The sequence below is a fragment of the Struthio camelus genome, chromosome 1, assembly GCF_040807025.1.
Source record: "Struthio camelus isolate bStrCam1 chromosome 1, bStrCam1.hap1, whole genome shotgun sequence".
Classification (NCBI taxonomy): Eukaryota; Metazoa; Chordata; class Aves; order Struthioniformes; family Struthionidae; genus Struthio; species Struthio camelus.
In genome coordinates this window covers 139,837,937-139,853,835 of record NC_090942.1, presented here as the reverse complement: position 1 = coordinate 139,853,835, position 15,899 = coordinate 139,837,937, and the positions used below count along the sequence as shown (strand labels likewise).

At 36.3% G+C, this 15,899-nt stretch overlaps 1 protein-coding gene across 3 annotated transcripts; it reads right to left on the bottom strand.

Moving 5' to 3' along the window:
* Window positions 1–453: 453 nt before the first annotated feature.
* FANCB (FA complementation group B) lies at window positions 454–15,886 on the bottom strand. Of its 3 annotated transcripts, none has more exons than XM_068919696.1 (9): window positions 15,765–15,886; window positions 14,176–15,231; window positions 13,028–13,180; window positions 12,431–12,523; window positions 7,762–7,890; window positions 6,709–6,875; window positions 4,164–4,609; window positions 3,031–3,268; window positions 454–1,270 (listed from the first exon to the last, which is right to left on the bottom strand). In XM_068919696.1, the coding sequence occupies exons 2-9, from the start codon at window positions 15,106–15,108 to the stop codon at window positions 850–852; spliced, it is 2,580 nt and encodes an 859-aa protein (XP_068775797.1). In that variant the 5' UTR covers window positions 15,109–15,231; window positions 15,765–15,886; the 3' UTR covers window positions 454–849. The 3 variants fall into 3 exon arrangements, with proteins under 3 accessions (XP_068775797.1, XP_068775807.1, XP_068775815.1); XM_068919706.1 differs by lacking the exon at window positions 15,765–15,886 and adding an exon at window positions 15,495–15,732; XM_068919714.1 differs by having other exon boundaries at window positions 464–1,270; window positions 3,031–3,164; window positions 4,333–4,609.
* Between the last annotated feature and the right edge of the window lie 13 nt (window positions 15,887–15,899).

Below are 15,899 nucleotides of genomic sequence, written 5' to 3'. Positions count from 1 at the left end.
CATTTAAGGTTCAGAGAGTGAAAAAGCAAATCTTCTGGCACTGAAGGTAGGTTAAGTTTCAAGGAAGGACAGAGTCACCTCCAGAATTTACCAGTCATGTTAGGCCTACCATAGAGATCTATCCCCACCCATAATCCTCACGTCTGAGCAAATTTTACGACAGCAAACATTCCGGAGTTCTTTGACCTTTTGCAAAAGACCTGATCTAGTTTCTCCAACCCCACCAGATATTCCAAAATGTCTCAAATCTGAGAGTGGGCTACAGAAAATAGAGGTGCCAGTCCAGTCAGAGATTTCCTCCCCCCCCCCCAAGTGCTATTACAGAATCTAGGTTATCTCAAAGACTTGAAATAGTAAGACAACTGCCTGTCTCTTCTATGAATTTCTTAAATTCCTTACTCAAATTATGAATTCGAATTGGGTGCTTAACTTAGATTCTTTTTATAACTTAGACTAAAGATTTCTAAAAAAAGTTTATTGTCATCTATGTTAAGGATCATCTTACAAGTTTAATAGCACTATTTTAAACAGCATATGCTTGTTATTTTTTTCAAATATAGTTCATTTATAGTTCAAGAACCATGACTTTGGAGTCACATTTATTAGAAAATACCTTAAAAAAAGATATTATAGAGATCCGTAACAACATAATGAACCACCTATCTTTAATATTCATTTTTTGTTAAACTAGCTACAAGTCATCAGCCAAAATACCAATATTTATCTCTAGAAATACCTGAGTTACAGAATAAAGAGTTATATGAACAAGTACCTATGAAAATATAAATAGTATTTAATAGTATAATTTTATTAAAACTTTATTCAAAATAAATTTTGAGAGAATAGTCTCTAGGATTTGCTCAGTCTCCACACAATCATATCAGAATGGAGCTGAGCCTTTGCTATTTTCAAAGTGGCTTCCTGGTAAAGGGCACCATTCATTGTTTGATTCATACTTAGCACACACCCTTCTCGATCATTCTGAAGCTTCTTTCTGAACTGCTGAACTCCTTCCGCACTGTCCAGGAAAGAAGCCACAGGAGCATCACTGATTTTCTTGCCAGGCTCATTGCCCCATGTCAAACTGTTTTCAGCCTTATTTTCTTTTGACGAGAAAGAATTCCTTGAGATGAGCACTTCTTTTTCCAAAGCCAGCGCTAACTGGTCGGTAAGTGTATCTTTGCTTCCAGACCTCAGAAGTTTTATATCACTGCTTGGTGGGAGAACTCTAGTAAGGCTATGAAGGCACTGGAACAAGACAGTCAGATTTCTGTAAAATAAGAATACTTTCATTAAAGCTACCTGAAGTCTTCCTTGTATCTTCAAAATTCTATAGTGGAATATATAATAAAGCTACTTTACATCAAACAGGGAAGAACTTTGGCTGATTATGGTTTTAACTATTATGTATACCGTACAAAAAAGAGCAAGTAATGGCCTTCTCATGCAGTGCCCACTAGCCACAGCGTATCAAAAGAACTGCTTCAGCAATACAAATATTCTGAGTTGAAATATATGCTTAAAATCAGGGTTACACAATCATCACTTGTTTCTGTAAGAGGTAAGTGTTTGTACATAAAGGCCATGTATGATAGCGCAAGGGATATGCTGTTGCATTTAAGGGCAGAAAAATATCACGTATATTCATAGATTGTCAATATCAATAGAAACGCAACGCATGGATGTTAGGTGGCCCACAGTTGTCTCTTTTGAATAGTCAGCAGTGATGGAAAGTTGCACTTAATTTGGAATGTCTGATTTTTGTTAAGGACCCAGAAAAATATAGTGCTAGCTATGGTAATCTTCAGGGAAGCTACTCCCCTCAATACCAGCATAGCACATATGACGGAGTGATAGATCAACAGCCACACTAACTCTAAGGAGAATGTCAGGTTTGTCCAATGTTTTATTTGCTGGGTTTAGCCAGACCAGCTTCTCAGAAGATGCCTTTGATGAAGCAAAAAAAGAAAAACGAAATAAAAAGTCTTAAGCAGCCAGTTTTGTCACACAGATCAGAAAGGCACTCATTTTTCCTTACAGTAGTTCTATTTCAACTCAGTTAAAAATGATGTAATATTAAGATAAGAGAAATAGTTTGCTTCAATTTGGAAAAGCTGTGAAAAATAATCTGTTTTTTGCAAGGACAATCTGTAGCTTTCACCTATCACAGAAAATCAAATCAGTCTGAGGAAGGGGGAAAAAGACACAGAAAATATAGCCATAGTTACACCAAAAAATACACAGCTCATTAACTGAATATTAAGGCAAAACTGTATAAAAAGTGAATATTAGATAACCATTTCAAAATGAACCAAACATGTTAAGGCACTTAATTTTAACGATGGATTTCTTAAACATTTCAGCCTTTATTCTTTATATAAAACAAAATAAATCAACTCTTATTTTGTGTACATTACCCAGCTGAATCATAAACAATTGCTATCTTGTTTACTATGATGTGAGAAATTCTATAGCCCACAGGCCAATAATCCACAAAGGAAAAGGAAAAATTATTGAGACTCCAGATTATTTCCTTTACAAACTGCGGTAGATAGGGAAGTAAATACACCAGAAATATGCATTATTAGTATAAGAATATTTTCTGATGTAGTGTTACTAAATTACATGCAAAAATTTATTTTCATTTCATTTCTGTATGAAAAAGAATTAGATTTAAATTTAGCACAATCTTGCTTTTTTAACATCCCCTTAACAATATATTTTTTAAATTAACACACGTTGAAGAAAAATTATACATTATAATACAATTAATGTAAGATTATGATGCAGGTCAGTGAAAGCAACAAAAGAGACAGCACCAAGGACCCATTCACAAAGACTAGAATTATTCGTAACTCAGTGTTCTGGCACAGACAAAATTAAACAATGCAATTGAGATAGGTCTGACAGTTTTGATTTGAAAATAATTCTGCTTGGCTATTGATTACGAAAAATACCACTAAGAATCAGTGCAAAGATAAAAAAGTTCATACAAGACAAGTAAACTCTACACTTTTTGACCAACTCTACCTGCAAAACAAGGTTAGAATTCCTTCAAACGGAGTTTTCAGGGTCCAGTTGAGAACTGTACCATGCAGATTTCCCGCTTTATGGCAGAAAAGATTGTCATGGCATTCCTTAAATGGTGTGCACTCCATTTCTCCCTGTAACCATGAATTTACTGGAGTCAGTGTGCAAGCAGAGGACACAATCTGAAAGCAGAATCTTACAGATACTGCAAGGACAGCAAGGATATCTTCCAGGGCACCTGCAAGAAAGTGATGTTAAAAAAAATATTTTAACTAAATACTTTGATCATGTTGTATACGACAAATCAGACTAGATTTTTGGTTCACATTCCCGACTCTGCTTCAAGAGTCTACACCTCAGCATTCAGTCCTTTGGGAATTTTCTCCCTAAATTCCTACATCTTCTTCTGTCAGGTAAAAAGACTAGCTGATTAACAGAGCCCCCAGCTATACAGAGAGCTCTAAAGACAAACGTCACTGTGCCATAACAAAAAACAAAAAAACCCCCACTATTAATAGCCTACTGTGGTATTAAGATGACATGTTGGCTTTAGCAAATGATACGGTAATAAAGGAAGAAATTAAAATTCATATCAGACAGTCAAAAGAACAGTTGAATACACTAGCAGAAGCCCAACTGGAAATTAGTTCAGTCAAGATCCTTAAAATAAATAAAAATAAACTAACTTTGAGCTGTGCCGATGAGAAAAGGCTTCAATTACTTCACTGTTATTTAAGAGGTAATATTATGTCAGAAAATAACTATGCATCTAATCAACAGTAAATTTCCCATTTATAGAAAGTTAAAACAGGCTGCAGCATTCTGCACTCAGACTTATCTTTAAAATTTACCTCTCCAGATGCACTTCAGCAATAATGCTAGCACAAAATATTATGGCAACTCACTTAACATTTTTCTGTTTTGAATTTTTTTCCTATTCCCTTGCATTTTACCCAGTTGTTAGTTCGCAATAGGTTTATCCAGACTGTGTTCAAAACGAGATTATGTTAAATGAGACTGTGTTCAAAATGACAGATAAGATTACAGCACAGAAAACTTAGCTTAGTATGATATAGAATAAAAATAAGAATTAATCATATTTCTATAAATTCAAATCGCATCAACCCATTTACCTGTACAGTAACTATTATCCCTTAACATCTTTACTGAATATTTTCCATGTGAAATATCTTCCAGACTTAACAGAATTTTCCCACATAGTAAAGTAATCTTTTTGCTCTTCTGTAAACTACCACTTTCACGTTTTTGTTTCTTCGCGTGTAGTAGAACTGTGCAACGTACGCTGTGAAATGCCAACAGTGGTGAAAGGCTGGTAACAGCAACGAACGTTTTTGCTCCATCCAGTGGAATCTTCAAATGTCTCTTATGAAGCTCTTCTTTCAGATCGTTCTTGCTATGAAAGTCCAGTTTCATCTTTTTTGGAGGTGGCTCAATTTGACCTGAAGAGATAGCCAAAGCTGAAAAGGCTTTGTTCAGCGTAATGGCTTTATTCTGACACTCAATAATTGGAGAAATCCTTTCATCCATTACTAAGGATAAACTGACATCACTCAGCGACCTGTGAAAATCCATATAGGAAAATCCAGTTCATATTTTGCCATCTGACAAATAACTTTGCAGATATATACAAACACTTAATACTTCCATAAGCAACAACATCATTCCCTGTTAATTCACAGACTGTGCAAAAGAGTATAAGTACTTTAAACAACTATTTCATCCAAGCATGGTGTTAGGATTTTTGAAATATGGACTGAATTTTCTAGAAGCTTCTAGGAGCTAGCCTAATTTCAATTGAAAGGCAATAAAATGTGGGAGTCTAATTCACCTAGAAAATGTCGAGAATGCCACATAACCTATGAAGATGCTCTGTGATATTTGTAACTTACTTTTAAAGTAAGTTCTGTCAGTTCTGTCACCTTTGAGGCCTAAAAGGACATAGCTCTTCTGACATTCTATATTTGTTCTATAGATATTCAAACAAAATTGCATGTAGAGAGTAAGAAGATTTAAAATACTATTACCTTAAAGATGCAGTAATTTCCCGAAATGTATGAAGTGCTTTATTCGGTGAACATGGGGTTCTTTCATGAAATCCTAATATTATTGTTTCAAATCCTTTCTTAAAGGACATTTTATTCTGTCAATCAATTCAGTCTCAAGAGGTCACTGACATTTGAAAGCCTTATAAATGTCTAGTTCTTTTTTTTGGAGACAAGTATTACCAACTAACAATGCAATCTAATACATCAGCGCAATCTCGCCTTAGTTCGAAGCACAAAAACAAAACAAATCAGTGAAGACTTTAAGGGTTGGTGGTGGAAAGAAATCTAGCCCCTCCCCACCAAAACCACAGGCTGTTGTATACAGTAATGAACTGGAGCCCAGAAAACCTAGGTTTTGCTGCTAGCCTACCAGGTAACCTTTGACAAATGATCTTCACAGAACTTTTCTCAACTGTGCAATATCGCTGCTGCTTTTTAAAGAACAGTTCCAAATCTTCTGAGGATTTCTGGGGCTATACTGGAATTAGGTATTTCTTTTTTAAAAGAATATTGTCATCACAGCTGAAAAATAAACACTGGAAAGGCAAAAACAATTGCTTGCCTCAGTGGCTCTTAACAGAGGCTGTCAAGAAGATGAGGTCAACTTTCTTGTAAAGTTATTGCAGTCTGGCAGTTGAGTAATAATATACCCGCAGCTCCAGCAGAATGGCTAAAGGGCGTAATAGGTCATCTCCCTCACAATCACTTGAATGATTTTCAGTGGCATCGATACTCTTCAAGCTTACCCTGTGCAGTCTCAGCTGCACCGCTTGTGGGAATACAGGTCAAAAGGTAAGTTCCGACTCCAGCAAAGTTTACATGCAATGCACATACTGAGTTTTTGTTTCAGTTAATCTTGTTTCTTTTTAAACCGCCTTCCAAATTAGCTCCCTCCCTTCCCTCTCTTTCATGGGGAAATGACATCAGCTGAACATCATCTGTTCTTAACAGTATTCACTACTAGAACTGAGCAATTAAAATGAACAATCAAACCATTTTAAAGATTAGCTTTGAGTAACGTATGCATGTGTTCCACATGATCTACATAACACATAAGCTTAGCAAATACTTTGATTGGATACCTGACTATAGCATAATTCAATCCAAAAGTAGAAATATTTATCAAGTTAATTGGAGAATTTTAAATGTTTTAAATTTTTAAAAATTTAAAATCCTTCTACATTCTTCTTCAAGCAAATCACTCTGTTTAGAAATGGCAAGAAGTTAACACAAAAGCAGCAGAAATAGTACAGTTAAAACAGAGCTATACTTACACCACATACTGATGTTAGCACAACTGTGTCAATCTGGACTGTAAAGAAGCATGATTTTTGTCACAGAAAACTTTGTCATAAAACAAATCTCCAGTAAAGATGTGCTTATACTGACGCAACTGCTTTTTGGCTATATAACCCATTCTTGCATAGAGATGGGGAGAGGCAAGGAGCAGCAACAATACTGGCAAAAGACACACTGGAAACACTTTATACGTAGGGGCTCAAGTTAAAGAATTCAGAGCTCAGAACTCTGCTTGCTACTGCATGGCTTACCCTGCAAATCAAATTTCTATAAAACTACTCAGTGAAATTATTAGATAAATTGATATACTTACAAGTTAAATGATTCCGTTAGTTTTACTCCAACTATCAAGTTGTCACCCACAACACGTTGCCACAATTTCTCTATGGAGTGCTCTGGAACTTTAGATGTCAGTGACGCTTCTTTGTTAAGAAGAGGAAGAGGATTTTCTGTATCATCCCAGAGAGAGACAAGACCTTCCTTATAGAAAAATGTTTGTTTAGATAAATTAAGTGCAGATATTATTTCTTTTTATACTGCATTATTTAGTGTTTTACCACAAATGATCATAGGGAGTGCTTTTGAGATACATAAAATGAAATCTATATGAACTAGTTTGTTCTCTGTAAGAGGTCTACAAGATATAATTGCACTTTTTCTCAAAGTACATGTCACGACAAGTGCAACTCATTCTCTCCTTCTAAACTTGATAAGTATAAATCCTGATTTGTCATACAATTAATTGTCCAAAACAGATTTAACGTATTAAAACCTATATTATGTTATGGTATTAATTACTTGGTAGATTTTGCTGGCTGAACTTGACTGACTTGAAAGGGACCACAACATGAACTAAAACGAAGCTCTTCTCCGTTTGAAGTAAACTAGGATACTTATTTATAGCAACTAATTGAGATAACATTTTCTTGAACTCTATTACCTTCTCAGCCCACAGTTCACTTTGCCTCCATTATAAATCAATTTTGCTTACACAGATACAAAGTTCATTTTTTGCAACATGTTGGACCACAGAGAGATATACAATTTGCAGGCGGCTGTGCCAATAAAGACTGTACAATTACCCTGCTGTTTGCTCCTCTCTGTCAGAGGTTACTCCTTCTACAATTCACTTGTCAGAAGGTACTGTATAAATCAGCTCCAAGCAAAGACAATTACTTCTACTCTTATTTACATTCATTGGTAGGCTAAGGTAATGAACCAGACTTTATTTGAAGCAGATTAACGAGTTTTCATAGTGGTTATCTCTACTGGTGAAAGTAACAAGCAGTTGAGGGTGGCATCATCTAAAAATGTCTCAGTATAATCGAGAAGTGATCTGTGGTCTGCACTCTCTTCTGCATTTTACCTTTTTCGCGGCTGGTAGAATATGGCTTCTTTCTTGAACAAGATCTACTAATGCTCTGCAAGATTCAAGAATAACCTTCTTTTTAAGCCTTAAATGGTGCTGTAGCTCTCGAATAGAGGTATAACCAGCCTGTAAAAGATAAAACTATCATTAGACTTACGTTTTTGTCTACTGCAATCAAGAATTCATGTTGAAACTACTAACATATCTTTCAACTTTCCTTTTTATGCAAGTATCACAAGCCAAGATCCTGGCGTTCCTTAATTAACGCTTCTAAAAATGTGAAACTCAGGTTTCTTTGTGGCCAAAATATGCATCTAAGTCTTGGAGACTCAGTTTTAAACTTAGAGTTCAAGATAAACTTCTAAGGTACATTTTCTCAAAAAAGTAAAAAAAATTAATAAATGTGTGTGTGTGTGTGTGTGTGTGTGTGTGTGTGTGTGTGTGTGTGTGTGTATACACACATACATACACACACAAATCTGTCATTATTCATTCCTGCTTCACTTTTCCATTTGTATCAGTTTAGATTTCTTCTTAATATTTGCATTGATTATCAGTCAAGCAAGTATTTTGAAGATTTGAATTTTACAGACATACATGTAGGTCACCTCTAAGTAAAGAAATGCATGCCAGCTCCAGCTCCCTAGACTTTAAGAAAGCTCCTGAAAAGCTATTCTTTGGGAATCAAGATCCTGAGAAGTTTAATGCTGTCAGCAAGAGAAAAAAGTTGGTCACTAGAATGCAAAATCAACATTTAAACTTGAAAAAAAAAATCTCAGGAGCAGTCGGAACTAACTGGCAGGTCTTAAGAAAAAGACACTTCATGTAAGAGAAGTGATACCAACTGCTAAGACTGTAACAGCAAAAACGCATTCAGAGTGAATAGCGATTCAGAGTGAATAGCGTTCATCATGATAAATTGTTTTTTCTTTTTTTTTTTAAACAAAAATTTCCACCTCTCAAACCATGCATCAAAAGTACCAGATTCCAAGTAAAAATGTAGTGCTGGACTTGGGGAGGGAGGTGGGGGGGGGGGGGGGGGGAAGAAGAGAAAGAAAAAAGAATGAGAATGTTGCTATAGCCCCTTGCCAAGCACAGTCATCAGAATACAGAAGCATTACTTACTCCCACTGGTGAGTAACTCCTGAATACATACTCAAGAAACAGAAAAAACAATCAAATCAAAATGGCCAAAGGTTCACAGATCTATACTTGCTGACCAATCTGACCTCTGAGAGCCTTTTTGCCCTCATAAAAGCAATGCAAGAAAGAGATCTGAAACTTCTCACACGACAAAAACAAGACTGAACAACCCCCCCCATCAACCGTCTCAGGATATGCATTTCACTTGTTTCTATGAGCCATATGTCAAGATGTATTGAGCAACAAGTGTCAGCAGAGTTCATGATCTTTGAAGGGTGAATGATCTGTGTCATGATCTGTGAAACTAAGAAAGTAAAACTAGATCACTTTAAAATAGAAAATAAACACTAACATAAAAATATCTCAGTACAGAACCAAATCAGCACTGTGAAAAAATCCAGCATGAATCACTGTCAAAAGCAAAGCACGTTAAGGCAGAGGCTTAGTAGTCAGTAGAACAGTCATAGAATAGGTAGTGTTTTAATACACTGCAGTTCAAGTTACAATATTCATAAATAAATAAATATCAGTATAGAGCTAAAACTGCTATATGAAGAACTGTGGCACCTTAGCAAAGGAAAAAAAACGGAAAGGAAGATTCATGAATGACAGAATTAACAAAACATCGCAAGAAGCAAAGGAAAAATGAAAAAGCAGACAAAAAAGCCAGAAGAAAACATAACTGAACTGTAAAGTGTTGCAGATCTAGAAGTTGAAGCTGCTGTTATGGAAAATAACTGGTTCTGTGGTTTTCAAGTAGCTAAAATTCCTTATTTTAAAGAAAGTCAAAAAGAAAATGGGCCTATCCAAACCAAAGATAGTAAAAGAAATACTTAAAACTTAGACTAAAAAAATGTGATAAAAAATCAAATGTATAGAACATTTAAGAAATGTCTTTCCTCTCACCAAGGTTATCAAAAATATACCTGCTCCAAAACAGACAAACCGAACGCAAAGGAACCATTCAATCACAGTTGAAAGAACTTAGCATTACAGTCCTTATAAAATTGTTAAATAGCCAGCGGTGGGGTGTTCAGAGATACTACTGATTCATGAGATTCCATCACTCAGAACCACCAGAAACCCTCTGACCACAGACATTGCAATGTAGCTGCACTACTCTGCTGAAGAAAGTCGCCTTTAGTAAGTTACTACAGTGAGTGTTAAAGAAAAAACTCTTTAGAGGAGAACAAGCTAGATTCCAGCCCAAAAGACTGTAGAACAGATAAACTTATAATGGTTCCCAAAATACACAAATGGACAGCTTTCCATTTCATTTGTGCAAAATGCCACTTACATGTATTAATGCATATAACTTAAATATAGCCTATTTATATGCAGTGGAATACAACACAACCCTGCCAGACCTCTTGTATGACTGCAAATCTCTGAAATATATGAAATATTTAGGGGTGAGCAACAGAGGTATGAAAAAGGACTGCATTTGCTAATTTTTTTTTCTTTGCCTTAAAACAGGAGATACCATAGAGACTGTTACAGCATGATTTGATCGCAGATTTCTTGAAGTTTTGGTGATAACTACCAAGAGACACGACTCCAAAGGATAGATAACCTTTGGAAATTCCCGGGCTAAGCACGATCCATGTGTTATTGCATCAGAACAAACATCCTTGAAATACAATTATATGTCAGATAATAATAATCAAGGATACTTTACTATTCAGGGAAACAGAACAATAAATACCTTTGGGATATAACTCTGGGAGGAAAACAATAAGATATCTTAAAAAAAAAAAAAGGAAGAAAAAAAAAACCCACACTCAGGTCTTATATATCTTTGTTAGAAACACTTGATCATCAGAAGACAGGCAAAATCTCCAGACAGCAGCTTGTTTCCACCAAGAAATTGATTCCATCTGAATCACAGAAAGTATAGGACATACTTAGGCTAGTCATTCGATTCTGGCACAAATTCACAAAACTCAACAAGTAAAAGCCAACTGGTGTCAAAAGAGAAGAACATAGTCAAAGAATAACTTACACAGAACTCTTAGCATTCAATTGCAGGGCAGACAATCGCAGACAATCTTCATGACAAAAGTGGAAAGAGCAACAAATGAGAGAGAGAGGGGAAACTAAATTCCATTTTGCAGAAGAAAGTAATGTAACGAACAAGGAAAGAGCATAGCAGCAGAGAAGTCAATTTTAAATTTAAAATAAAAGGCTAACCAAAAGAATTCAGAAACAGAAAGTAACGTATGCTCAATAAAACTTGCACTTCTTTTTATGTAAAAACCAATAGGCCTCTAATTTCCAAATTGGAGAACTGTACAAATGTAGGCTTGGAAGGGACCTCAAAAGGTCATCGAAATGAAGCCAATTTCTACTTTATTCTGCCTTCAAGGAACAAGAGAAATTATTATTCAGTATCCTCCAAACAGCAGCTTTTATCTTTGGAATATTTATACAATCTTTTTAGATGTTTCTTTTGGTCAGAAGAAACTGAAAAATCTTTTTTTTTCTTCAGTCTTTTCCTTATAGGTTTATACTACTCCTTTTCCTTCAATTCTAAACTAAACTTTTGCCAGCTAATTTGCTTCCCTTTTAAAGGCTGGAGAGCAAACTGACACTGTAAACTACCTAAGTTCTCATTAATTCTGAAATGAACGGAATAATTATCTCCTCTCTCCTATCTAAAGCTGTCTTCGCAAACTAACAACAGCCTTACATTGTTGACTTAATTTGACAGTCATGGTATCTCCGAAAGCCTTTTTTTATAATCCTCCTATCTGGTCAGTTATTACCATTTAGCGTAGACAAAGGTGACCAGGCACATTACTGCATTAGAACATCTCAGAGAGCATGCAGGCTACACAAGAACAAAAGGTAAAAAGAAAGTTGCATCCTCAAGTTTCAGTAGCAGGCAAAGCTATAGTCCTACTCGTTTTCTGAGCTTTAAAAAGTTTCTCCAAGGTTGTCTTATAAATGAACCTAATTAAAAGAAGGACATGTTTTAACTTTACTTACTCTACTTTGCAAAATTATCCTAATAAAACAGGTAGTAACAGGAGGAAAAATATCAGCAGATAGTGAAATCACCATGGTCACTAATTTCTGCAAAAGTAAAAGCCAACTTCACTAAAGTCCATGGACAAAACACACCATAACCCCCTTTTTTCATCGAGGATTAACTCACTCACTGAGAACCTGACACTATACTATCTCAAAGTAAGCAACCTGAAGCAAAAGAAGTAAACACACTGGTATTTTTAAATTGTTATTTAAATGTCTACGAGTAAAACGACTGTCATGAAGCTTTGATAGAACGGCTTCAGCGTTATCTCAAAATTTTAACTAAAATATAAATTAGACCCTGCCGATTATCCAGGTACATTTTTACTGAAACAGCCTATCAATGATTCAAGGATACTTAATAATGTTGCTTTCTCCCTGATCCACTTCTGCAATTAAAACAGAATCCTCAACCTCACCCTTTACACAATGCAATGATACAGAAAAGTAATTTAAAGGAAATATGGAGTCGGAACTACTCAGTACAAACCTGTAATCTTGTTTCAAGGGCTTGGACTGTAAGCAAACCATTCTCTTGCAATCCTTCTGCAGCAGGAACATCATCTTTATAATTAATATCACTCTAAAAAAAGACAAATTAATTTAACTGTAGAAAGCTAGGCACAGACATGCCATTACAAAAATCAAGGAAAAGAAATCATAAAATCAGAAGGATCACCACATGCAATTTAAAGGAAAAATCTTGCCTTCTGAAAGCAATTACAGATTGACGATACATAATAGAAAGATCCAACTATGAGAAGATATTTAATATGGACTATGGTCTTAATTAGGAACTTTTAGCCAAAATGTAAGCACCACAGCAAACCTTTTACATATGTGAAGCATTTCCAATGGCATTATTTCAACTTCCCAAAAGAACGCTGATGCTATCAGGGAAGTAGAATAATCTCTTCAGATAACTTATCTCCTAATCTCACAATTAAAAAAGGGATATTGTATTAAAACTTCAGGGCATTTTACAACACACATTCATTTCACTTTGTATGTATACTTTAAGGGTTCTTGAGTTTTTTAATTAAGAAAGTACAGATTGAGTAGCTGGGAAAAGACAAGCTGAACTTACTGCATAGTTGACCTCTCCAAAATCCATTATTCTGAACGCACTTAACAAATCGGTATCAGAGTCATCCTTAAAAAGCAGTAATATTTGCTCAGTTCCATAGCCAACAAAATCATCTATGAGAACAGACTTCACGTTTTGCCATTTGGAAGCAATCTACAGTAGAAGAAATATTAAAACATATATTTAAATGAATTTTGTATCTGAGATTTATTTTTGGTGCAACTTGCTCATTTTAGACAGAGGTACGCTATTTAAGCATCTGGAATACAGTATTCTGAAGAGTTTCAAGCTCTGATCCTAACTCCATCACTTATAGCCTGTGTAACTCTGGACATACTAGCTCTTTAAAGTTCACTTTTTAGATAGAGATTGCAAAAGAATGTAACTTTTCAGTGTATTCAGACAGATGCAGAGCTGAATTCTGCAAAATGTATCTAAAACTGTTAATTTTCTCAGACCAGTTAAAGGCATGACACCTTTGATATTCATAAATTTTTCTGCTGCATTGCATATAAATATAATGGAGAAGTAAAGTTGAAAATGTATGCTAATTATACACATAAAATGCTGACAACTAAATAGGACAAAATTTTTAATCCCTAGAATTACATAATTCTTCTACACAAAGTATTTGACCCCACCCCCAAACTAGTAATTAATTTTGTCTCTCCTAATTTTACAAAACTAAAATAAGACCTTCTCTTGTCATTTACATGAAACAATGCTTTCTGTAACTGGGAAGTGAGACTCACAAAGCTAATAAACTTCAAAAGGAAGTTTATACTTTGAGATATTGGTTTAGTGGCACTCTAATGTAAATTATGTCAGCATACTCAACCTTACAACTGTTAAATTCTCGCCCAAAATAAGTTTAACAACAACAATTAAGACCAGAAATTTTGGCTCATATTCAGAAAATGAATTATTAAATACTAGAATTCAGGATTCACTTTCAGATGAGAAAGCAATAAATGCAAAACAACTGGATACTTTAAACAGGTTGTTTTAACAGAAGCAACATAAAATGCTATGGTACTTAAACATGTAGCTTTTCACTTGCAGAAACATCAGATAAGACAAAGTATTAAAAAAGAAGAAATAGAATTATTTTACAGTAGTAAAAAGAAGCTGTTTAAGGTCACAAATACCTGGAAACCGTCTCTCCATACAGTGCAGATATTCCCAGAGGCAAAAGAAACAATAAATAGCAAGTCATTGCTACTAGTTATAGCTGTTTTTACTGAACAGGGTTTCTCATATGGAAGCTCACAGACACCTTTAGGGAGACCATCTTGGAACCAAATAAGTTGATTCTTGTGAGTGATGGCAACAACTGATATTCTGAGCTGTTTTTTCAATATCTCTTTCTTGCAGACACAGACAGAAGATACCACTCTGCTGTAAGCATGAGGCATAAAGCACGTGCCAGTTATCATTTTCTGTGTTTCAATTGCATATCCAAAGAACTCACTACCCCAGATAGCTCTATCTGAAGCGGAAAACTCTTGTTCGTCTTCGCTCTCTGATAAGCAAGCAGCTCTTATCCCTAAGACAACAACACCTTCCTCTTCAATTTCACCTGCCCACACAATGGAAGAAAGTTGAACAGGAGCACTTAGAACCGTGCAGGCGTCGGAAGAGATGTAAAACAGCTTGTTAGCATGCCTCCACAAGACTGAGGGACCAGGAAGCAACCTGATGTCTTCTTTCAGCTCATAATCCAGTTTAAAATTAAAGGACTGTTCAAACTGATTGGAGCTGTGAAGCAACAACAAGAGATATTTGAAAACATTTTTCCGTTTTTTCTTTTTCATCAAAACGCAGGGAAGAATAGTTCCTGTTCTGGAATCTGTTGTACAGCTACAACAAATCATTTCAATTTCTAAGTGATTGCCACGCATGCTGAATAGTCCAGCGGATTTTGGAATAAACAGTTTAGTATCTCTGTCAAAGGCCATTCTTCTGATAGATAACTTTGTTGTTTTACCAGCTTCTCCTTCTACGTGCTTTGCTTTTGACAATTGAAATATAAGGACTTCGCCATTGTAGGACAAGACTTGTTCTTGCTCACTCAGAAGCATCTTTCTTTATCTTTATACCTATTCCTCTACAAGAAAACAGTAGGTTTCTCCATTTTGGGGGGGGGGGTGGCGGGTGAGGAAGATTTCTCTGCTGAAATGTTAATCTAGCTGGACATTTTTTTTCTACAAAAAAAAACAACAACAACAAAAATTAAATTGTTTTAGGACTAGTTGAGTTGACTGATAAGGCCTTAAGAATAAGGAAAACTACACATTACAAAGCAGTTACAAAGCCTAACCTAGAGAACACGAGCCTAGTACACGGTTAACTTTGCAGAGCTGCGGGATTAGAGCGAAATTAAGCAGCTTTGCACTGAAAGATGCAGAGAACCTAAGTGTGTGTCCCAAACGTGTTCTAATGTTTATTTACCAAAGCATTAACTCACCGGCCATCAAAAGCTACATAGCATAATGAGAATTGAAACGGAGAGGGGATGCATTCCCGCCTACTTGACCACGTACAGGTCGCCGGAGACTTGCGCGGCGGCGGCGGCGGCCACCGCCCCCAACGGCTCCCAACGGCCCCCAACGGCCGTGCCAGCCGCGCCCGCAGCCTTCGCCGGGCCTCACCGCCCTCCCTCACCGCCGCTGAAGCGGCTCCCACGCCAAAAGCGGCCCAAGGGCTGCGGCGGCCCGGACCCTCGGAAGCTCCTTACCCCTGCCTGGGCCGGTCCTGTCCTGTCACAACTTTGGGTCGAGGGGGTGGGGGGGGGGAGAAGGAGGATGAGCGAGCGACCGCTCCGAAACTCCCGCCACGCAGGGCATGACGGGAGAGGAAGGGGGGAGAGGGC